This window comes from Heteronotia binoei, chromosome 18, assembly GCF_032191835.1.
Source record: "Heteronotia binoei isolate CCM8104 ecotype False Entrance Well chromosome 18, APGP_CSIRO_Hbin_v1, whole genome shotgun sequence".
Lineage (NCBI taxonomy): Eukaryota > Metazoa > Chordata > Lepidosauria > Squamata > Gekkonidae > Heteronotia > Heteronotia binoei.
This window is the reverse complement of record NC_083240.1, coordinates 323,360-346,807: the sequence shown is the minus strand read 5'-3', so window position 1 is coordinate 346,807 and position 23,448 is coordinate 323,360. Positions and strand designations below refer to the sequence as shown.

The window sequence follows — 23,448 nt, the reverse complement described above, 5'->3', positions numbered from 1 at the left end:
GCCCGCCCGCCCGCCCTCGCCGCGGCCACAAAATGGCGCCCGCCGCAGCTGCAGCCCCGCCTGCCCGCCCGCCGCACAACCCAGGCAGGCAGGCAGGCGAGGCGACCGAGCGCCGCGGAAGAGGCTGGCTCCCTCCCTCCCGGACCCCTCCGCGCGGCTGGCAAGATGCACCCGGCCGGAGTTGCAGCGCCCGCCCCGCCCCGCGACTCGACTCGAGGGCGCAGCAGCCGCTCAGCCGCCGGCCGGGGCCCCAAAGGCCTGGCGGGATTCAGGGAGGAGCGGGGAGGCGGCTGGCGCACAATCCTGGCCAGCGCTGCTGCTAGCACCACGCTGGACAATCTTGGAGGGCGCTGGCGGCGCACCTGCTCGCCGGTCATGTGGCTTTCATTGACTCGCTTGTTGTCTCTGTGGTCTGATGTTGCTTAACTTGTGCATGAATGATCTGGAGTTGGGAGTGAGCAGCGAAGTGGCCAAGTTTGCGGATGACACTAAATTGTTCAGGGTGGTGAGAACCAGAGAGGATTGTGAGGAACTCCAAAGGGATCTGTTGAGGCTGGGTGAGTGGGCGTCAACGTGGCAGATGCGGTTCAATGTGGCCAAGTGCAAAGTAATGCACATTGGGGCCAAGAATCCCAGCTACAAATACAAGTTGATGGGGTGTGAACTGGCAGAGACTGACCAAAAGAGAGATCTTGGGGTCGTGGTAGATAACTCTCTGAAAATGTCAAGACAGTGTGCGTTTGCAATAAAAAAGGCCAATGCCATGCTGGGAATTATTAGGAAGGGAATTGAAAACAAATCAGCCAGTATCATAATGCCCCTGTATAAATCAATGGTGTGGTCTCATTTGGAATACTGTGTGCAGTTCTGGTCGCCGCACCTCAAAAAGGATATTATAGCTTTAGAGAAGGTGCAGAGAAGGGCAACTAGAATGATTAAAGGGCTGGAGCACTTTCCCTATGAAGAAAGGTTGAAACGCTTGGGACTCTTTAGCTTGGAGAAACGTCGACTGAGGGGTGACATGATAGAGGTTTACAAGATAATGCATGGGATGGAGAAAGTAGAGAAAGAAGTACTTTTCTCCCTTTCTCACAATACGAGAACTCATGGGCATTCGATGAAATTGCTGAGCAGACAGGTTAAAACGGATAAAAGGAAGTACTTCTTCACCCAAAGGGTGATTAACATGTGGAATTCACTGCCACAGGAGGTGGTGGCGGCCACAAGCATAGCCGGCTTCAAGAGGGGGTTAGATAAAAATAAAATTTTGGCCACTGTGTGATACAGAGTGTTGGACTGGATGGGCCATTGGCCTGATCCAACATGGCTTCTCTTATGTTCTTATGTTGTGTTTTTATTGGTTGTTAGCTGCCCTGAACCCATTACAGGGAGGGTGGGATAGAAGTCTAATAAAATAAAAAAATCCTGGCCTTTGCCCTGATACTTCTCCTCACCCCCACCCCCCCATTCTTTTTAATACTGGGGAAAGAAATAAAGCAATGCAACAAATGTTCAGCTGGCTGTATTCCCCCCCTTGGGTTTAGGTATGGGATTAACCTATTTTCATGAGTACTGTGAATTCATGACAGTTTTCCTAGTGCAAAAGCAATGCAATGGCCTTGGGTCAGCCAGAGCTCTGGCAGAGGTTGTCCTTGAAAGGGCAGCTGCTGTGAGAGCCCTCTCAGCCCCACCCACCTCACCCAGGGACCCACTCGGAGCACCTCTGTCTCCTTTGTTGTTTAACATCCACATGTGCCCCTCTAGCATGGAGTTTCAGGCTAGTGACACCCCACTGTTTCTGTTGCTGGGCTTCAGTGAGTTTAAGCCTAGCTGAGGTCCAGAGGCTGCGGTGCGATGATTAAAGCAAAGCAGGTTGAAGCTGAATCCTAATAAGATGGAGGGCCTGTGGCTGTGTGGCAGAGGGTGTGGCTACTTGACTGGAGGGCACCACCAGGACAAAGCTGTCTGAAGAACAGGAGAGCCGTAACAGCCGTTGTGTAACTTGCAGAGGAGTTCCTCCTGGCACACATTTCCATGCAGCTTCTCTACATCAAACATCGTACAATGTAGAACACTGGAGAGAAATCCTTCCAGCCAGCACCCAGATTGTGCCAGTCAAAATCTTTTTGCTACTTGCCTGAGCTGTGGATGGCCAGCCCTGGCTTCTGGCTGAAACAGCCCATCCCCATTATTATTATTATTTGTTTATTTAATTCGCCCATTCCCGTTTGGGGGCTCAGAGTGGAGTACATCAAACTAGAAATAAAATCATAATAAAACCAATTTCAACATTCGGTAAAGTGCAGCAGGAAGATTCAGCAAGAAGATACGACAGCAAGATGGTATAGCACAAACAGTGGACCACCACACAGCACCACAATACAGTCGGGGAGTAGGGGGGAGGCCAAGCGATCAAATAGATAAGATGCCCGCTGCCTCATCCAAAACCCTGGTGGAACAGCTCCGTTTCACAGGCCCTACGAAAGGCCAGCAAACCAGGTAGGGCCTGGATCTCCTTAGGGAGCTGATTCCACCAGGTCGGTCCTGGCCCTGGTAGAAGCAAGACGGGCATCCCTTGGGCAGGGGACTATCGGAAGATCTTGGGAGGCTGAGCGAAGCAACCTCTGGGGCATGGATGGGAGTAGATGGTCCCATAGGTATGTTGGTTCCTGGTCGTGCAAGGCTTTGAAAGTCAGAACTAACATCTTGAAACGGATCCGGTACTGTACAGGCAGCCAGAGCAGGCCGTGGAGTGCCGGCTGTATGCTCACCAGTACAGGTGATGCAGTTAGCAGGTGAGCTGCCACATTCTGCACCCGCTAGTTTCTGGATCAGTTTCAGGGGCAAGCCAGCATACAGCGAGTTACAGTAGTCCCGCCTGGAAGTAACCATTGCATGGGTCAGTGTAGCCAGGTCTTTGGGGGACAGATATGGTGCTAGCTGCCTGATCTGCTGTAGCTGGAAAAAGGCAGACCCAGCAGCTGCTGTGACCTGGGCCTCCATGGAGAGGGAGGCGTCCAGAATCACTCCCAGACTCTTCACCTGTTGGGCCAGTACCAGAGTGGCACTGCCCAGGGTTGGGAGCTGGATGCACGAACCCACACCCCCTCAGGTCAGGTACAGGACCTCCGTCTTAGCTGGATTTAATTTCAGTCGACTCTGCTGTAACCATCCAGCCAGGGCTTCTAATGTCTCGGGCAGCTGCTCAGGGGCGGAAGACAGTCTGCTGTCCATCAACAGATAGAGCTGGGTGTTATCAGCATACTGGTGACAGCCCAGTCCAAAACCTCAGGCAATCTGGGCAAGGGGGCACATATAGATATTAAATAATATAGGCGAGAGAATAGCTCCCTGTGGCACTCCACATATCAGTGGGTGCTGCAGGGAGGTCTGCTCGCCAAGCATCACCCTTTGTCCCCGTTCCCGGAGGAAGGAGGAAAACCATTGCAAGACTACCCCTTGCACCCAGGCAACAGCAAGGCAGTGGGTCAATAGGTCGTAATTGACCGTGTCAAATGCTGCACATGAAGCAGCCAGGAGATGTGGTTTTATGCCTGATATTAATGTGCTTTTAGCTCTCTACCAACACTGTATAAAATGAGTTTTCTCAGAATCCATCTCTGCTGTATCCAGCAAGGCTTACTCCCAGGGAAATGTCCTTGGGATTGCACTGTAGACTGCAGGATTATCCATTCTCAGCCTAGGCTGACTAGGAAGCACCAAGAAGTCAATAGGAGTGAGGAGCAGAGAGGGCCTGGGCAAGCAGCTCTGGGTAAGCACTAGCCATTCACTCACAGGCTGGGGTGACTGAGAGCAGAACACTAACGACTGGTGCTGTGAGTGCCTGTTGCTTCCAACCTGCGGTGACCCCAGGAATTAACGTCCTCCAAAATGTCCTGTCCTTAACAGGTCTTGCGAGCTGGGAGCTGTGACTTCTTTGAGTCAATCCATCTCATGTTTGGACTCCTCTTTCCCTAGCATTTCATAGCACCGTGAGGGCTAATTTGTCACGTTCTGTTGTTGGATGAAGCCGCCCTTTCAGTTTGTCACCCTCTGACCCACTGCCCCCAATCCAGGTTGCCATCTTTCAGGAGGGGACACGAATGGCAGCAGCCCCTGCAAGAACCGGGAGGGGAGAGACATGGGAGATGGGGAAACAGGCTGGATGTGCTGCTTGGAAGGGGCTGGGGGTTGGTAGACAGAAGGTGGATTCAGTTACTTATGGCTCAGCGTGGCTCTCCATCTTTGCTGGCTGTTCAGGCTGACCAATACAAGTGGGCGATGATGGAACAGCACTGGCAGAGGTTTGTGTCAGTGCCATGGGGGGGGGGGGGGGCTCTGTGAATGAGTGCCCTAGGTGAGCAGCGGATCTGGGAATGCTGTCTTTCTGGCCTCCTTCAGCAGGGTGTGGGTGGCATTCCCCTCTGACTTGAAAGGAACAGGGAGTAGTTTGTAAGCCAAATCCATTAATGGCCACCGCTGGGAGAGCAGTTGTCGTAATTAATGCCTCTGCTGTCAGCAGTGACTGAAGATGAATGGCTGTCGTCATGGCAAGCCCTGAAATCTGTGATGCAGGAAGAAGCAACATTCAACCCTGAATTAGTAAAAAGAGAAACGCCCTGCAGCTCAGAGGCAGAAGCCAAATGGCTCAAGGAGAGCAGTTCAGGTGGCAGCTTCCTGCTCATTTGATGCTGAGAAAGAAAGCAGCTCCCTTAGGCTTGCATTGTTGGGGGGGGGGGTTGCCTCCTCTACAAACTGGCGGCGGCCTTAAGGGGCAGCTTTCCAAGTGCGGCCAAGTCTGTGTCTGTCTGTCTGGAATTGCACAGCGCTGTCTGTCTGTCTGTCTGGGAATTGCACAGCCCGACTGCCTGAGCCCGGAACTTGAGCGACAAGGGAGCCCAGCGCGGAGCGATCTCCCCCTGCGCGGCCGCCGGTCCTGAGGGGAGGGGCTCTGTCTCAGCGCGGAGGGATTCGGAGCGCCGCTGCCACTAGGCTTCGGCGCAGAGAGAGGCCAGGCAAAGAGGCCGCGTCGCGCGCATGCGCGGTCCCTCAGCAAGGCTTATTGGGGACACCGGGATTCTCTCACCCCTCCCCCAGCCGCCTCCGTGTTTCCGCGGCTACACCCCCCCCCGGTTCCCAGTGAGCATGCGCCTGACTTACCCTCCCCCGCTCACTTATCTCTATGGCTCCGCGCGCCCTCCCCGCTCAGCGGCCAATGAGGGAAGAGCATCGAGCGCGAGGCGTTTGCGAGCGAGGGACGCGGCGCGGGTAGTGCGCATGCGCGCGGGGCTGAGCCGCGGAGGCTGCCGCCGCTGAGGAGAATCGGGAAGAAGCAGCAGCCGCAGCCGCAGCAGCGCCGAGGCGGGCGGGCAGCCAGGCCGAGCCCCGGGGGGATGGTGCCCGCCACCGGCGCCAGCACCGCGGAGGGAGGCGGCAGCAGCGCGCGGGCGGGGAGGCGGCGCCTGAGAGGCGGAGGGGGAGGAGGAGGCGGCTCCCGCCGGCGGCGCTGAGGGGGGGAGGAGGAGGAGGAGCCCCTCCCGCCGGCCGCAGCATGGTGCGCGAGACCAGGCACCTCTGGGTGGGCAACCTGCCCGAGAACGTCCGCGAGGAGAAGATCATCGAGCACTTCAAGCGGTGAGCGCGGCCGGGGGGAGGGAGGGAGAAGGGGACAAAGCCCTGCTGGGGCTCCTCTGCGAGGACGGGCCTGCTGCTTCCCCAGGAGGCCTGGCAGGTGGTGGCCCCGCTCTCGCCCAGCCTTTGCGGCAGAGATGCTTCCCGTGGCCTGTATTGGGGCAGGCAGACCAAGGATTCTTGCTTCGGGTCTGCAGAGAGTAATGTTGGGCTAGAGACAGTGGTTTTCCTTTCAGTCATTGGCTGGCTGAAGCGGAAGCAGGTTCCAGTGTGTGTTGGAGACTGTATGCAAAAGGAATGTGTCCCCCCTCCCATCCATTTGCATCTCGGCTTCAGTGCCTGTGAAAGAAAGACGCAGGAGCATCCTGGCAGTGTCTTGGTGCATTTGCTGTTGCCTCTTCTGTGCAGCCAGGCTTTTCATGCTTTCCTTCTACTTCATAGGCTGGAGGGAGGGAAAGAGGAAGCACGGTTAGGGAAGAGATTCCTTTCTAGCAGCATATGGTGCAGTGGTCTGCTTAGTGTGAATGACTTTCTAAAATGGCGGCCTGGACCTGGGTTACGTAGGGAAGAACAGAGCAGATTTCAGACTGTACGCAGCCAGGGAGGTGGGGGAATGGAGAGAGAAGCAAGGCTGTGCAGAGCAGGCAGCGCTGGGAACTGCGTAATCAGAGACATTGCCCAGCTCCCTTGTTGGATTTGCTGCAGAGTTTCCTCCAAAATGTCCAAAGGCAAAATAATACCTTGAAAAAGGCAGTTGCTGCTGGGGGGATGTGGCCGCGTGTGTGCACTTCCCTGCAACCTTCAGGTTTTATGGATGGCCATGTTCAGTCACTGCATTTTCAGAACTGTAAAAATAATGTATAAATTGGACAATATGCAGAATTTTGGGCAGAGGCGTAACATTTTACAGTAAAGAGATTAACATCTAGACGGGAGAGTCGGTTGCTCTAAACATAATCTAGCTGTGCAGATCTTGGTAGCTCTTACATTAAAAGCTGAAGGAGATTTCCTTATTGTGCCTTAGAAATCACCAGTTGCCTGGTGTGCTGAATGCAGAGCCCTGTATGTTAAAATGACATTGGGGGTGGGGGAATATATCGGCAGGATGGTGATGGAAGAGATTTTAGGTTTTGTTGTTTCAACTATATGGGCTTATGTGAAGACCTTCCAGGGAATTCTTCTAGGGAGAACAAAATTTGGTTTTCTGGTGTTTCTCCATCAGTTGCTTCCACAAGGCATTCTTAATGGTGGAAAAAGTTGCCATGGAGCTGTTGCTTAGTGATGGAACAGAATCATGGAATGATCTGAATTAATTTTCCTCTTTCATCTTTTTTAGTGTCCAGTACATTTAAATATAAATCTTCAAATTCATTATGCGCATTTGGGCTTGACAGGTTTATTTGTCTGTTGTTTCAGGGGATTGGGGATGGGGAACCTTGATGTGTATTGCAGAATTAGTGTATGGAGAAAATACTCAATACATTTTTCATCGCCCTCTAGCCGCTTGGATTGTGGAATGTCTTAACTATCAAATATCAGAGTCTTGGTTGGCAGGAGACCATGACGAGTGAGTACTGTAAGCTCACAATGGAGTCACCCGTCTTTTGTATGTCCTTTGGTTGAGTGGGGGAAGGGAAGAGTTGCACAATAGTTGTATTGCTCTCTTGAGCCCAGAGCAGTGCATATGCCTATGAAAGGCTGCTTCCTGAGGTGGGCGTAGAATGTGTAAAGCTGATTCTTGGAAGAGACTGCCTGCCTGCCTGCCTGCTGCTTGTGGAGGAGAAATCCTTTTCAAGATTTAGCTGGTCTTGGCTGCACGAAGTTCCCACCCATCCCCCAGCCTGAGAATAGGACAAAGAATATGGAGAGAGCCTGAGTAAGCAGTAAATACCAGCATGTAGCTGCAGAAGCTCAAAAGGTATCTCTGGCTTATTGGTGCGTTGCAGAACATTAGTGGCAAAGCATAGCCTCTGTCTGATCCGCACCTCAGCATTAATTTTAGTAATTTCAGTTTATGCTTGCAAAGGCCTTACCATTTCAGTAGCAAAGGATGTATTGGTAGAAATTAAGTAGTCCGGAATGAGACATGCTCATTGACTCTTAACAGGAGTCATTTTGTAGAAAAATAGGTGGTGGAACTCATCCAGGGATTGTTATGCAGTTGCACATGCTATTCAGTGGACAACGGGGTGGAGCTCTCTGAAAGGTTCAGGAGCTGTGTTCCTGTGAGCTCCCACGGAATCTGAGGCCTGACTCTCAGTCTTGCAAGGGGGTTTGGCCTGACTGTGCCTCTGTTAATCAAAGACTTCAGTGTATAAAATTGACATGGAGTGTTTTCTAGTAACTCTGTTTTTAAGACACTAAGGTCCTTTCTGGTGATCTGCGGGAACAGCAATTTGTGTCAAAATATTTAGTTGTACAGTGCAATTTTCATAGTTCTTAAGTTTTAAAAGGGAGGGGGAGATTAATCTTTGGCCCCAAGGAGTTTACAATCTAAAATGGCTTCAGGTAAAATATGTGGCGTCCAGAAGAGAGGATGCTAAATTTGGAATTGCAGGTTTTTTGCCTGTTCAGATAATGCAGATATATGTATTACATGCAACATCACTATCGTATTGGGGGAACTTGGCAGAAATACAAAGAGACGGGCCAAGCTCACTTCCTAACGAGTGAGATGTTCTCTTCCCTGTTGCGTCATATTTTGATATTCTCTCAGGGAACCAGTGTTCCTTCTAAGCTGAGTTAGTGTGAGCTAGCTCACAGATTTTTAGCCTCCAGCTAACACATTTTTGTCTTAGCTCAGGAAAAATGGCCCCAAAGCAAACAAATTTTTGCTGTAGCTCACAACTTAAATGCTAGTAGCTCACAAAGTAGAATTTCTGCTCACAAGACTCCACAGCTTACAGGGAACATTGCAGGGAACCTGAAATCTCTTTGGCTCCTGCTAGGAAAGTGAGTGGTGACTGGAGGACATGATTCTTGCATTCTGAAATATTTAAGGTCCTTTTGAGCAGGACTCTGGAAAGGACCACATACAGATTTCCTAAATGAATGCCTGTTTCAAGAGGAGGGCGAGGAGACAGAACAGGCATTTGCACAAGGCCATAGGGCTAAACTTCTCATGGATTTGTTGGGAAAACAGCATGTGCCTCTCACCACTCTCTTCTTGAAAGGCTCTCTTCTCTCAGCTGCTCAAGTCAAAAGAAAGTTAACCCAGCTACAAAGAACACTTTCTTGCATCTTCATTTCACCTCAAAGATAGCTCTCTAGCTTAAATCAGCCAGCCTGGTGATATGGATCCGTGCCCCAGTAACCTCAGGTTAGACCACCACAATACACTCTGTATAGGTGAGCCCTTAAAGTTAACGAGTTGGTGCAGAACAGTGCTTCTTGATTATTACTTGTAGTTAGGCAGAGATCTTGCATTATACCCATTCTGGACTCACTCCGTTGGTTACTGTTAAGTATTTGGGTACAATTCAGAACATTTCTTATCACACACAAAGTCCTTCAGGGCCATGATAACCACATTGACCAGATGACTTGTCCTGCTAAACTCCTCCACTGCAGCTTCACTGATCTGAACAAAACCTTCTGCAGGTGCCACCTCATAAATGGGTAAGAAGAGCTGCTTGTACCTGAGTTTTCTCTGTCATTGGCCCTGCCTCGTGAAATGGGGAGATCGGGAAGACTGGCACCCTTCTGCTCTTCCATGGAACGTGCAAAACAGAATTGTCCATGTGGTCATTTTTACTTCTTTACTTCATTTATATCTTCCTACCTCCCTAATGGGGACACAGAGTAGTTTACATGGTACTTGTCTCCTCCGTTATATTCTCAAAAAAGTTCTACAAGATAGGTTATGCTGATTGTGTGTGATTGGTCCAGGGTCACCCAGCAAGCATCCATGTCAGAGTGGAGTCTCCCTGATCTTAGTCTGATACTCTAACCACTACATCAGGGGTGGGAAACCTCTGTCCTGAGGGCCATAGGCGGCCCTCGAGGTCACTTGGTGTGGCCCTCGGGGATTGCTGGACTGAACTGAGTCATGTGGCAGCCTCCCTGGGGCCTGGCTGGCCAGCGAGGATCATGGGGCCCAGCTGAGCTGTGCAGCAGCCTCCCCAGGGCCAGGCAGGGATCACAGGACCCAGATGTACTGTGCGGCAGCCTCCCTGGGGCCTGGTTGGCCAGCCAGAATTGCTGCAGGGTCTGGAAAAGTTACTGTCACAGTTCAGTTTGCACTTGATTATCCCAGATGGTGTGGTCTAATATGCTAATGAGTGTGTGATCTTATTTGCTAATATTAGGGGATGTGGTCTACTGAGTTTCTGCTTGGCTTTTTCTACAAAAAAGTCCTGGAACTATGCATTTGCCTAGGGCAGCGGGCCGTGTGTGTGTGTGTGTGCCAGATTAGGCTCTCCTCACATGACTTCAAATAGAAAAACAATTATTTGCATTAATTTTGCCGGCCTGAATCATTCTCCCTTGGCGGAGCACTGTTTTTTAAGTTGATAATTTTTTATGGCCTGCAAATGATATTATAAATATCCATATGACCCTTGGCAGAAAAAAGGTTCCCCACACTGCACTACACCATACTGGCTCTCTTTATGAAAGAAACAGGGCTGCAGTCGAATGGGATGGTTCAGAAGGGTGCTTATAAAGGGAGTAGGATTGTGGTCTGTTCACTGTCATATATGTGGTCTTTCTACGCTTGTTATCCATTTTTGCCCTGAATGTAGTATTTCATGCCAGTCTAGGGGTTTTTTTAGTCCCCATTGTCTTTTAATTTTACAATCCTAGGCCTATGACATAGTTCATTGCATGTTTTGTGATATCTGATTGTATATTTAAAATATTTTGTAGTCAACTGTGAATCTCAGGAAGAAATATGGGCAAAGTCAAAGAAGTTAGGCAGTCAAGAAGCTAGGCAACATGGCCTTTTTTGTGATGGTGTCGCTGTTGTGGCACACCTATCCAGATGTATTCCCGAGGGTATATGTGTGCTTTTCTTTAAGAGCCAGGTTAAAACAGTCCCAGGCCTCTTTTGGTGAATAATATTGACCGTCCTCATGTCTGGTGTATGATCAGTTGAAGAGACTGTTCAGGGTTTAGTTTTTGTGGCATTTTTTACAGTTTTTAAATGGCGTTCATCATGTTAAAGGCCCAATGTAGTGTTGCCAAACATTACTTTCACAACAGGCACATAGAAACTAAGTCTCTTTGACTGTTTCAAAGCAATGCCTCAGCCATTAAACCACAAGGTGATACTGAGGTGATTATTCTCTCTGAGAATCACTCTCTGGCAGGTAATCAGCCCTCTGACTGATGAGAGGTCAGAAAATTATTTATTCCAATTAAATTGAATCTTCAAATGAAATCCTAGCCAAGAATAACTCAAGTTTATCTTTTAAGATTTTTATTTAAAATTAGTCTAATCACTTGTGAAATAAGTAGATAAAAAAGAATTGCAGTGGTACAAAAATATCTTAGCATATGTCAGTGAAATTAAAAATAGAATGTTGATGTCTCACATTTCTGCCTCAAATTTAAAAGCTATAATATTGTTTTTAAGATTTTTACCAAAGCATTTTCAGAAAAGATAACCCCAGTCTGAGAGATTCTGGAATATTAGGATGTGGCTACAGTTTATAGACAAATATGTTCTTAACAGTCTCCTAACATATTTAAATTTAATTGTCCTATGATGCGATTTTAACTATTTTATTATGCTGTAATCTGCCCTGAGCCCGATCTGGGAAAGGGCAGACCAGAAATCAGCAAAAATAAATAAATAAATAGACCCATGACTTTATTAAGCCACCTAATTTAAGCCACATGACTTTATTAAGCCACCTAATTTGTTTCCTCCGGCAACATGAAGGATGGCACCTCTGAGCATCAAATGACACTTTCCCAAAGAAGACTTGTCTCACTCTGCATTCTGCTTGTATTAAAATGTATTCTAAGCATGAAGGTATTTTCATAAACTGTCTTCCTCAAGGTTGGGACAAAGAGAACAATGACTGAAGCAATGAAAAGGCAGAATCTGTAACTGTAGGGAAAGGGTAGTTTATAATAATTTTTAAAATTCGTAACTGTTAACAGATCAAGATCGGTAGCCGTGTTGACCTGTCTGTAGCAATAAAAAAGAGGCAGAGTTCAGTATCCGCTTCAAAAGTAACAAGATTTGTGGTAGGGAAGAAGCTTTCATGAGTCGCTGCTCACTTCTTCGAATCTGAAGAAATGTGCTCATGCCCTGCCACAGAGTTTATAATGTGCTGCTGGCCTCTCACTCTCCTCTGAATGTTAATAATAAATGATGACGTAGCTTCTTGTGTCGAGTTCTTCCAGAGTAGGGCAGGCATCGCAAACAGAGCCAGCTGGTTCTTGCTCTTCCAGATTCAGAAGGTTGTCCTGCCTTTTCTAGAAGGTGCTGACACCATCTTGACATTATGCTGGTTAAGGGAAAGTGATGTTAAAGTTCTTTCCTTGTGATTTAGTAACCTCCTTTAGTCCTGAGAGAGCAAAGCACCAGTCTTTGTGACAATAGGTAGCGTTTAAGACATGCTGAGACGTGGATTCTGCATTTGTTTGAGGTCTTCCTTTTGTTTGTACTCCACTCCCTCTCCACTGTTTCTTTTCCAGCTAGTGGATAAACTTACCCAAGTGTGTGTTTCATGCCTCTGGCATTTCTGCTTAGTCAGCCCTATTGTCTTTGCCTGGCAAATGGAAATTCCACTGCAAGAAGGAGGGGGGTCTGGGTTCTTCTTCAAGTTGTGCCGGATAGGTAGCTGTGCCTCTGACTTCAGATAAGTGAGCTTGCATAGAAAAGGGATCCTGAGGAAAGATGTGGGAGAGAAAGGAGACTTCTCCCTTTCAAGTGTAAGAGGAACAGAGATCCCCAGAGGTAAAGCAACAGGAACTCCTGCAAGGAAGAGAACTTGGCTTGCCACTTGGTGTCTGTTTTATATCAATTCCGTGTCTCTTCGGTGGCACCTGCTCCTTGAAAGCAGAGCGCAACTGTTCAGATTTTTAGCTGCTGGATCATTCCAGTATTGCTGACAGAATCATTTTTTCCTTTTGCTGTTTTGTTTTGTGAAAGGGCAATCAGATGTTTTGACTGTTTCCTGCTAACTAGGTGAGGCTGTCAGAGGAGACTCAGTGATTTCCAAACATCTTGGGTGCTCCCCTTTTAACAGCAGCCCAGTGGATGGGAAAGTGACATGGACCACAGAGGGTGGTTTTGCATCTCACTCCAACCATGGCCAGGATCCCCTGCAGAGCAGAGCCAGTGTATGCCTGCTTTGCGGTGTCCTGTGAGGAGGAACAAATGCTCTGTGTCTTGTTCTTTATACTGCCTGATGGCGCTATATAAATAACGTTGGGGGGAAAGTCCACAGCAGTCGGAGCTCTAGAATGTGCTTGAGGATGGATGGAATTCCTAAGGACAGTTGGTATTTTCCTTAACCTTTCCACGTAGGCTCAACTTTGACTTACTCTTCCAGTGTTGTCTTCACAGTTGTCAAGAGACACTTTGTCAGATGTTCCACAGCTGATCTGCCCCCCGTTTTGCATGTTGCTTTGCTGTTTGAGCGAGGGAGGTACTGAAAGCATGTTAAAGTAAAATGCCCTCCTAGGTGGGAAGAAAGCTGCACTCACTTGCTGGTCAGTGTTTCTGCGACTTCCTGGGCATGTAGTCTCTTCCCAGGGATCTTAGCTGTTCGGAGATTGTTGCACTCTATAACCTCAGCTGTGGATCTTTTGGTCAGAAGTAAAACAGGGCCAGTAATATGATGTCTCTGGCTAGCAGCTTGTGTTGGTCGCTGTGCTTGTTCTATGGATACTGTGTTGCTTTGCTTATCCTCAGGTCATGTGTTGTAAGATACACTAACAGATGGCCAGTCTGTAAAAGCTGCAGATACCTTCATTGCATTCTTAACCTGGCGTTTTGTAGTGAAAGGTGATTGGTGGTGGTGGTCTCTTCCTTGTGAAATGAATTCCTGACTGCTGAGTAAATGTGTGTCTTTTATCCTGAGCTTTTCAGTGGCGTAAGTGAAGTGGTGTAGTCTAGTCATTATCTCTGCACATGGTCTCTGATCAAACTGGTGCTTTTTTTTGGAGGGGGGGTTGCCACTTCCAATCACCTTCCAAAAGTAACCTCCTACAACCTAAAAGTGTTGCTGCAGTAGACATGTGCATTTGGGTGTGATTGTCATGACTATCTGCTGTGACAGACAGATGTTACACCTGGCACAGGACAGGAAGAGGCCAGGGAAATGAGACTGACCAGTTTTTCCTGGTGCCCCATGGTTCATGCACAAAGCTTGCTTCAGATAATCAGTGTAGTGGAGCAATTAGAATGTCAGTTGCATTCTGTGGCTGAGAGGACCTGGATTCAGATCCCTACAAAGCCATGAGACCGTGAGCCAATTATTTTCTCAGCTTAACTTACTTCTCCTGAGGAGGAAAGAGAGGGGAGGAGAATAAGCTCCTTGATGCAAAGCAGGATGAATATGTTGCTGTTAATAACTTTGAAAAGACAAGAGGAAAGTTGCCAAATAATGTCTTAACTGTGGCCTGGTAAACTAAATCCTGGAGAAGAAAGTGGTCTCCCAAGAATCTAAAAATTAAACTGGGTAATCATGCTGGACAGTGGCTCAGTGGTAGAGCATCTGCTTGGTAAGCAGAAGGTCCCAGGTTGAATCCCGGCATCTCCAAAAAAAGGGTCCAGGCAAAGAGGTGTGGAAAAACCTCAGCTTGAGACCCTGGAGAGCCACTGCCAGAGTAGACAGTACTGATTTTGATGGACTGAGGGTCTGATTCAGTATAAGGCAGCTTCATATGTTCATATATATGTTCAACAAGAGATTTCTGGATGGCCCTGTGTGACTGATCTGCAAGCACAGTGTTAATCAAGCAAAGCCCAGTGCCTGGTTTCCTCATCCACTTGAAGAACTGTGCTTTTTTGGGGGGGGGGGAACAAAAAAGAACCCAGCTATAAAATGAGGGGAGGGGAGCTTCCTCCAGGGCACCCTTTACTGGGGGAGCAGGACTCTTTCTCAGTGAGGTGAAGCAAGTTGGCACTTAGCTGGAAGTCTTCAGCATGACTTCCGGAAACAGTGGGACAGGTCTGGTTGATGTGGCGCTTTCTGCTCTCCTCAGTCTTCATGGCCCTGGGCCAGTCCATCATGGTGGTCTTCTCTTGTTGGAATGGGCAGGTGTGGCCACTGACCTTCTCACTCGGGCTCTCTGTTCCTGGTGCACCACTTACTGCTCAGGGGTTCAGCCATCGAGAAAGACTTGTTCCAAAAATAACCATTTATTCATTCACATACTTGCATAGATGTGGCTTTTTCCCTGATGGACAATGAAGACAGGACTTCCTTTGTCCAGCTGCCTTTCCTTGCTTTGCCAGGACTAGTCTAATCATGTGGCCCATGCAGGTGCCCTGGCCTGCTTTGAAAAGATGCTGCTTCCTCCATGGCAGGAAGTTGGTGTCAAAGCGCTCACTATTCCCGTTTTATTTATTGGGCCCTGTGAGATCCCTGTCTACATAATTAGGCCTCTGTGGGGTTTTGTCGCACGAGTAAAAGGGCTGATGTGACTTGCTTGCCTAGCACTTGGCCTGTCTCAAACTGTGCATTAGAAGCATCGCTTCAGGTGATACACAGGGCTGATTCCCAGTCCGCTTTTCTGTGCCTGGGAGTCCAAAACACATAGACACTGTGTGAAGTACCTTCATGAATCTGAAGTGTAACTTGCTTTTCCCCCTGAGTTTTTCCAAAGCAACTCATGCCTCCCGTGCCTCATAGGCAGCATGTAAGTTTTGTGCTCTTCTCTGGATATACAAGAACATAAGTAAGAATCACCCTTGTGGTTTTGCATGGCAGACGCCAATTAGTGTTGTCTTCCTGTTTTGGGGTAGGCAAGCAGGAATAGCACTGTGAATGGCCTATCTTCAGGTAGAGGAGAATGATGCCCAGCCTCAGATTTGTACACTAATTAAAACCCACTGTTGGCTGTGGATGCCGAGAGATGCCTGCCTTTCTCCCTGTCTCCCATCATCTCTATGTCCAACACGGTGTTGCATTGGCAATTAGACTGTCCCACTTCTCTTTTATATTTTGTAGCATGCATTGTGAGGAAGAGTTCTAATGAACGTGAAAGCTTGCATGCTGTTTTGTGCCATTTTGATCAGTCCCACCATTTTTATCTACTTTGGAAATACTTGAATTCAGCCAAGTCAGCTGGGAAAAAATAGAAACTATCAAGAGCCTAGGCATATAGGAATTTACCCATAACATGACGTTGAGCTACCTGACTTGGCTTCAGTTGACTTTACACTTCGTGACTCATTTTATACTTATCTTTTGAACAGTTAATACAATGCTTGCCAAGTAATTCCTCTGCTCTCAAATGACAAGGGATCTGTGAGCCTCTCTTGGTGTAAGAGAGGTGCAAGGAACATTGCTGGCCTGTGTAACTGGGGTGGAGAAACCAACCCCCCCCCCCAAAAAAAAAATGTGTTTTGCCTTGCTCACAAAAACCAGGGTGTCACTTGGGGCCAATGGCACAACTGTGTCTCCTTGTCTGCCAGTGTGAAGCATAGGAATGCGGGCAAAAACAGGCCTTCATAGTCATCACTGGGAACATCCCCCCCCACCTCTCTTTTGTTTCCTACCATCTAGCCTGATAGAGTTCTGGTGAATCTGGAAGCTTGTGCCAGTGTGTTGTATCATTTTGGTTGGCCCTAAGAAAAAACATCGGGTGGGCTGTACATTTTTATTTTAAACCTCTCCCACTTTATCTCCTCGTACTCAAGGCAACTAAGAATATACTTCAGTTGAATACCAGACTGCAACCCCCTTTGGTCACTTTAGTTTACTCTTTGCAACTTTGATATGGCAGAGTGGAGTGGAACGGAGCCTGGACTGTTCTGTTTCTTTAGACTCTGAGCCCCGTCATGTCCTGCTATGTCCTGAGCCTTGAGGGCTTGCTCATGTGCTTTGAATGAGGGACCTGCAGTGTCTGAGGAGGAGGAAGAGGCAGGTGACCTTCCACAACTCCTCTAGCGAGGAAGAGCTATTCTTGTAGGTTTTCTAAAACAGTTCCTTTTTACTCTTGGGTTAAAATCTGCATGCCAGCATTTTTGCCATGTGTTCAGCATTAATTCCTATGTGGTTATGTACACGATAAACATGTCTGTCTTTTTCATATTTGAACACATGTCTGTGGCAACGGCAGCTGCTGCTTAGCAACGGTAAGGTAACATCAGGCAGGCGTTGGATGCCTTGATGGAGCTTAATGGGAAGGTGCCAGCACCATAAAGCAAGCAGGTTTGTGCCTGATATACTGCCAGCGTGCCAAACTTTTCTGTATTTATAATATCAGCATATTGGCAACCTTCTACTATAATATGTTCAGCCATATGCAACTAGATTAGTGAACAGACATAGGAAGAGAGAGGAGATTATTTCTGTATTCCTCTTACCACTAAATACATTTATCTCTAGCTATTAGGTGTGGAGTATTTTGTTTTTATGGTTTGTGTGTGTGAGGTAGAGAGAAAACAATCTGTTATTTAGAAAGGAGCGAGTATAAATTACACAAGCAGTGTGCGTGGGCCATAAACCATTCAGAAATTCTAGAATTATTTTGGTAAATATCATTCTTGGCTTCATTTGGATTGCTTTCTCATAATCCAAAGTGAAAACCATGCTCATGTCTCCGCTGGCTAGCAAGTGCCTAAAGGATCTCTGTGGGTGCATGTGTATGCTCTTTCCCCACCTCCCTCCAATCTGCTATGCATAGGTGTGCAAAAAGTTTTTATCTAAATATTACTTGTAAAATTATGATTTCCCAAATATATTTTGCAATTTAAGGAATTTAAAAGAGAACTGCAGCAGTTGCATGTCTTCATCCGAGTCGTCCTTGTTAATTGAAGGACTTTCTGCTTGACCCTCAGGAACTTCCTCCCCAAAAGTTAGCAGCATTGTGCAGTTCTGCCTTCAGTGGGTGTGGAGACAGACTGCAAGCAGTGTGCTGTAGTGGTTAGGGGTCTCTTACTTGGATCTTAGAGGCCCAGTTTTGAATCCGTGCTCTGCTGTGGGTGCTTACTGGGTGACCTTCAGTGTGGGTAAAAATCCTTATTTTTATTTTTAACATTTAAATCAGATTTTCTTTTGTGGTTAAAATGCTTTGTGAGGAAAGACCTGTGTAGTTTTTAATTAAGATACATTATAAATCAGTAATTGTATGAAACTATATTCATGTAATGTTTAGGAAAAGTTTTGTAAACAGTTTCTAGTATTTCATGGATTAGAAGCCCAATTTCATTCTGTAAAGATGATTTAGGTTAATGTGTTCTCTTTACCCCTCAGGAGTTAATGTTCAGTCTAGAAGATACCATCATAAATGGTTAGCGATATAAAACTTACCTGAAAACTTTCAAAATAAATATTTTAAAACAACAGTGCTTTAAAACATAGTGTATACCTTCTAAAAATGAAGCCTGCATCTTTCCCTGAGTTGTGGATATGTATTAAGGCTACAACAATGAGCAAGGACGGATTTTTTTTTTAAGAAAACATGACCAAATTGTGTCTTCCTGATTGATAAACCCGTCTGTGTGACCTTGGGCTGGTCACACACTCTCGGTCTAATCTAACTCACGCTTGGTTGTTGTGCAGATAAATCGAGTAGAGGGGAACTCTGTAAGCCACTTGGGAAGAAAGGCAGGATTTAAATTAATTAAATAAAGTGCCGTTTCACTACCATACTTTACCAGGACTAAGTACTTGTAGTCATGTTGGACACCTTGAGTTTGGGATAGATTAGTCACTCCAAGGAGGCGCCCACTGATTGACTAGAGTCTTTTGAACCTGTTTCCCATGCATCACCTTGCTTTGAAGTGCAGCCTTGTGTTTATTCCCTTTGAAAGCTGTTTTATCTCCTGTGTTGCTTTTGCAGGTTCTTCCTTGCCATTTCCAAATTGGTTTTCTTGATAATACGTTTACACAGTCTTGAAGCTTAAGATCCTTCAAGTTAGCTTTTGCCTTTGGATGTGTGGTGGCTTTTGGCACACAGGTTCCCCCAGTCTCCTCCTAACACTTTCTCCAGTTCAGCGGAAGTCTGTCTCATTGTCCAGGAAGATCTAGGAGATGCAGGTTTGAATCTCCACTCTGCCATGGAAGCTTGCTTGGGTGATCCTGGGCCAATTGTGCAGATCTCAGCATAACCTACTTCACAGGGTTGTTATGAGTAGAAAACAGAGGAGAGCCTACTAAGATGTACCAGCAGGGCTTTTGTTTGTAGAAAAAGCCCAGCAGGAGCTCATTAGTATGCGAGGCCACACCTCTGTCATCACCATTTGCATACTAGGCTACACCTCTGACATCACCAAAAGTGCTATCTTTTTTGAGGTGTGGTAACCAGAATTGTACTGTGTACCTCAAAAAAGATATTCTAGCATTGGAAAAAGTCCACAAATATATAGCCATATATAGCCATACATAGCCATCTCAGAAAAAAAAAATCAAATTCCAACCCACTACTTGATCACAGGAGCCAGCATGGTGTAGTGCTTAAAGAAAAAAAAAGAGAAAGAAAGCAAATAGACAAGGAAAATGAGTGACTGACAGAAAGAGAGAGAGATGAAGGAAGGAGAGGGGTGGGTGGGAAATAAGGCAAACAGGGAAAAAGAAATATTGACAAAAAGACTCACACAGAAAGGAAGGAAGAGCGCGGAAGTAGAGAAAAAGAAAGACTGACAGAAAAATGAATGAATGAAAGGGGGAGAGAGTAAGAAAGAAAAAGAGAGAGAGATGGGAGAGGTGGGAAATAAGGCAAAGAGAAAGAAAGAAAAAAAGAAAAAGAAAGAAAGAAAGAAAGAAAGAAAGAAAGAAAGCAAATAGAACAAAGAAAGACTGTCAGAAAGAAAAAATGAATGAATGAAAAGGGGAGAGAGTTGGAAAGGAAGGAAGAAGGAAGAAAGAGGGGGGATGGGAGCAACTTACCTGAACTCAGTGCAGCTTGGCCTCCTGAATCCTAGCATTGTCTGGAGGCTGCCACGCACGCGCGACTGAGCCCCCTGAAGCTCCCTGGGCTTTGCCGGAATGCTTTCCAAGGCATCATTTATTTATTTAAAACATTGCTCTGCCACTGTTCCACCCAAATAGGGTCCCAGGCCTTTGGCCAAATAGGTTTTATCCCACACAGCCAAATAGCTGGATCCAGGTGAGCAGCCAAGTTGATCTGAAGCAGTAGAACAAAGCTTGAGTCCAACAAGGTTGTATTCAAGGTATGGGCTATCATGTGCAGGTGCACTTCCTGAGATACATTGCAGTGGAAGGTAACACTTCGCTGATCTATGCAGAGGGTGAACAGCAAATCAGTACACAACACAATGATGATATTTTAACATGCAGAAACTAACAGGAATTATAAGTTCAGTTTACATGCTCACCATTTGTTTGGATTCAGTTGGGATGGGGAACACAATAAATATGTCAAAATGAGAGACTGATTGTGTAAACGTATCCTTCTTAATTGTGGGAATGCTAAGATCAACCAAGACCAGGCTTTCACACTCCACTTGTTTCTTCCCAAATAGACAAATAGCTGGTACTATTTGTAGAACTTTTTCTATCATTGATTGCCAACAGAATTATTTGAAAGTCGTTATTTTGTCCCTGGATGCCAAAAAGGTGTTCAATCATCTGGCTGGATTCTACCTCAGATCCCCTCTACAACACATATAGTTTGGGGTGACTTTCCTGTGAATACTGCTCTTTACCAGTCTCCAGTTGCCCAAGCAAAAGTAAATAATTTTAGATCTGATGATTTTACAAAGGAGAGCTGCACCCAACAAGGCTGTCCTTTATCACCCCATGTTACTTGCTCCATCAGTGAAACCTCTGACAGTAGCCTTTGGACATCATAATAAAATAAAAGGTGTAACAGTTAGTGATGTCCTGAGTACACTTGGTCTGTCTATTGCAATATGAATCTTCTTGTCCAGCTGTCCTGGACAATATAGAATGTGAGAACCAGTTTAGTGTAGTGGTTAAGAATGGGGGACTAATCTGGAGAACCAGGTTTGATTCCGCACTCCTTCTCCACATGCAGCAGCTGGGTGACCTTGGGTCACTCCCAGTTCTTTCAGAGCTGTTCTTGCAAGAGTAGTTCTCTCAGAGTTCTCTCATGCCCCACAGAGCACGTATTTTGCAGAGAGGAAGGGAAGAAGATTGTAAGCAGAAACATGCAGGAAGTACCTTTTTCACCCAAAGGGTGATTAACATGTGGAATTTACTGCCACAGGAGGTGGTGGTGGCCACAAGCATAGCCACCTTCAAGATAAAAATATGGAGCAGAGGTCCATCAGTGGCTATTAACCACAGTGTGTGTGTGTGTGTAATTTTTTTTTGCCACTGTGTGACACAGTGTTGGACTGGATGGGCCATTGGCCTGATCTAACATGGCTTCTCTTATGTTCTTATGCTGCTCTGAGACTGGTGAAGGGCAGGAGATAAATCCAGCTCTTCTTCTTCCTATCAGGCTTCAAGATAAATTATAATAAATCAGAGATTACACTCATCAGCCTTTCCCAAGACATCAAGAAATCTATCCATATGCTTTAATTTCAAGTGGGTAGGGAAATCATGGCGACATTTGGGGCATGAAGATAGCAGTTCACAAAATTTAATGCAAGCAAGATAGATGTTAATCTCAGAGATGACTCAGCATTTTGAAGGCTGGGCTAAATAACAATCTCTTATGACTAGCAAAAATTCAACTAAATAATTCCCCCCAAATGTTTGTTCTGTTTTCAGGTTCATATTCCCCATATAACATGGTTAATGAATGATTTGCATTAAACAAATTTACCTGGGCAAATAAAAAGCCCAGAATATCACTGTGAACCTTAAGAAGTTCAAGGGAAAAAAGAGGCCTATCCTGACCCACACCTTTCCTTGTGTGATATCCTGCTAGAGGTGGAATCCTCAAACTCAACTTGGTGAAGACCTTTCATTCTCTTGACGAGGTAGCCTGGATGACATCACATGATAAATCTGCTAAAATTAGATTGAATCCTTTTATGAATTTAGCCGTCAGCATATGGAATCACTGGAGAAAGTCCGTAGGCCCTGACATCTCACTGGTTGCAACCCAGTAGATCTTAACAGTTGGAAAGATGCCAGTGTCAACAGATGAATAGATGTATCTGAAAATAGCTCTTCAAAAGAAATAAGGAAAAAATGTGGTTTCCGCATCTCCAGTTGCAACATTTATTCCAAATGCTGCCTTTTAAAAAATAATATGTCTATACTTTTAACTTTTATTTGAGACGCTGATTTCTGTAAGGCTGCTCCATAGACTAAGTCGATAAGAATACAGGCACTATAGTTTGGAACGCATGTCTGGCGTATACTTTGAAATGGGAAACAGACGAGTGTGACTCCAAGTGAGCAGGAAAGTGCTCAGAGATGCAATATGTACTTCCTTTGTTTGTCCTCCTTAAGCATTTAGGAACTATAACATGATATCCTAAGTAGATGGTATCTGACCCCTCTGAAACCACTGCATGTGACCACAGTATCCCATCTTGTGCTGGAAAGGCTGTGGTGGAGTCGGTTCTTTTTCTTTTTTTTGGTGGCATTGCTCTAAAATACTGCAAATCTAGAGGAAAGTATTGATTCAGTACGAAACACTACAGGACATAAGATCCCATTAAGAATATCTAGTTATGTTGGAAATGTTTGACTACAAAACATTGCCCAAAATAAGACGAGCTCATTTCATTGCTTTTGCTTGCTGCTAAATTTCTAAATGCAACATTTTGGAAGAAAATAAAGTGCAGATTTTAAAAGTTATCTTAAGGTTTGAGAGCACTGATCCTAGACAAACTTTCTTATCAGCTTAAAATTCCCAATAGCCCATCTCACACAACTACCTTCACAAACAGGTGGTTACTCTTCTTTGAATTGATTGAAAAATCTATACAGCAAATTCTCCAGAGACCTATGAAATACAGCTCCATCCTTGTCTGTGAAGTAGCCACATCCTAAGAATTTAAAACATTCAAATTCTGAATCCCGTGCATTCCAGTGTAGAACAAAGTTCTGTTCCAGTCTAAACTCACTGTAAGTCAGAGGCTGGGACTGTAGTAGCTTTGCACAGGGTTGCATAAATGTTAGGCTCAATTGCCCATCTATGGAGCACTAGTTGTTACTTCACTACTTGTTCTTGGTTTACTGTTGATCCGCTTCTTCATGTTTTCCATATGTTGTGATACTTTTATTGTTTTCATTGTTTATAAATACTAATAAATCGTATTAGAAAAATGGAGAGGAAAATGATATAAACTGTTTTGGGTCCTAGTAAATAAATTAATTGTCTCATGTTAATTGACTTGAGGGTGGCAGGGAAGAAGTCAGTCTTAAAGACTAACCTCTAGAAATATGAAACGGGGGGGGGGGGGAGAATAGGCATGCTGCACAGAGAGCCTCCCTCCCTCCTGCTGGTTGGTTGGTCTGTGGTGATTAACCTTTTAGATTAGGTAGATCCAGGTGGGCAGCCATGTTGGTCTGAAGCAACAGAACAAAGTTCGACTCCAGTAGCCCCTTCAGAATAGTTGCTTTCTTTCATGTGCATATGCACTTCATCAGACAATGAAGGGGGGGTACAGTAAGCAGAGTTGCATATAGCTGATGGGCAGTGGTTAAGCATGCAGAATAGTACCAAGTTAGAATCTATGGCGAAATAGTGCAGTTAACAAATTGAAAGGACAACCAGTTTGGTTTAGATACCATTTGT

General features: G+C 46.1%; 1 protein-coding gene across 1 annotated transcript in view; it reads left to right on the top strand.

The window, feature by feature from the left end:
* Positions 1 to 5,535: 5,535 nt before the first annotated feature.
* Positions 5,536 to 23,448, top strand: part of SPEN (spen family transcriptional repressor) — a 77,449-nt gene continuing 59,536 nt past the window's right edge. Inside the window, exon 1 of the mRNA XM_060259399.1 lies at positions 5,536 to 5,634. Coding sequence (XP_060115382.1) covers positions 5,552 to 5,634 — 83 coding nt within the window. The 5' untranslated portion in view covers positions 5,536 to 5,551. The remainder of the gene's footprint in view (positions 5,635 to 23,448) is intronic.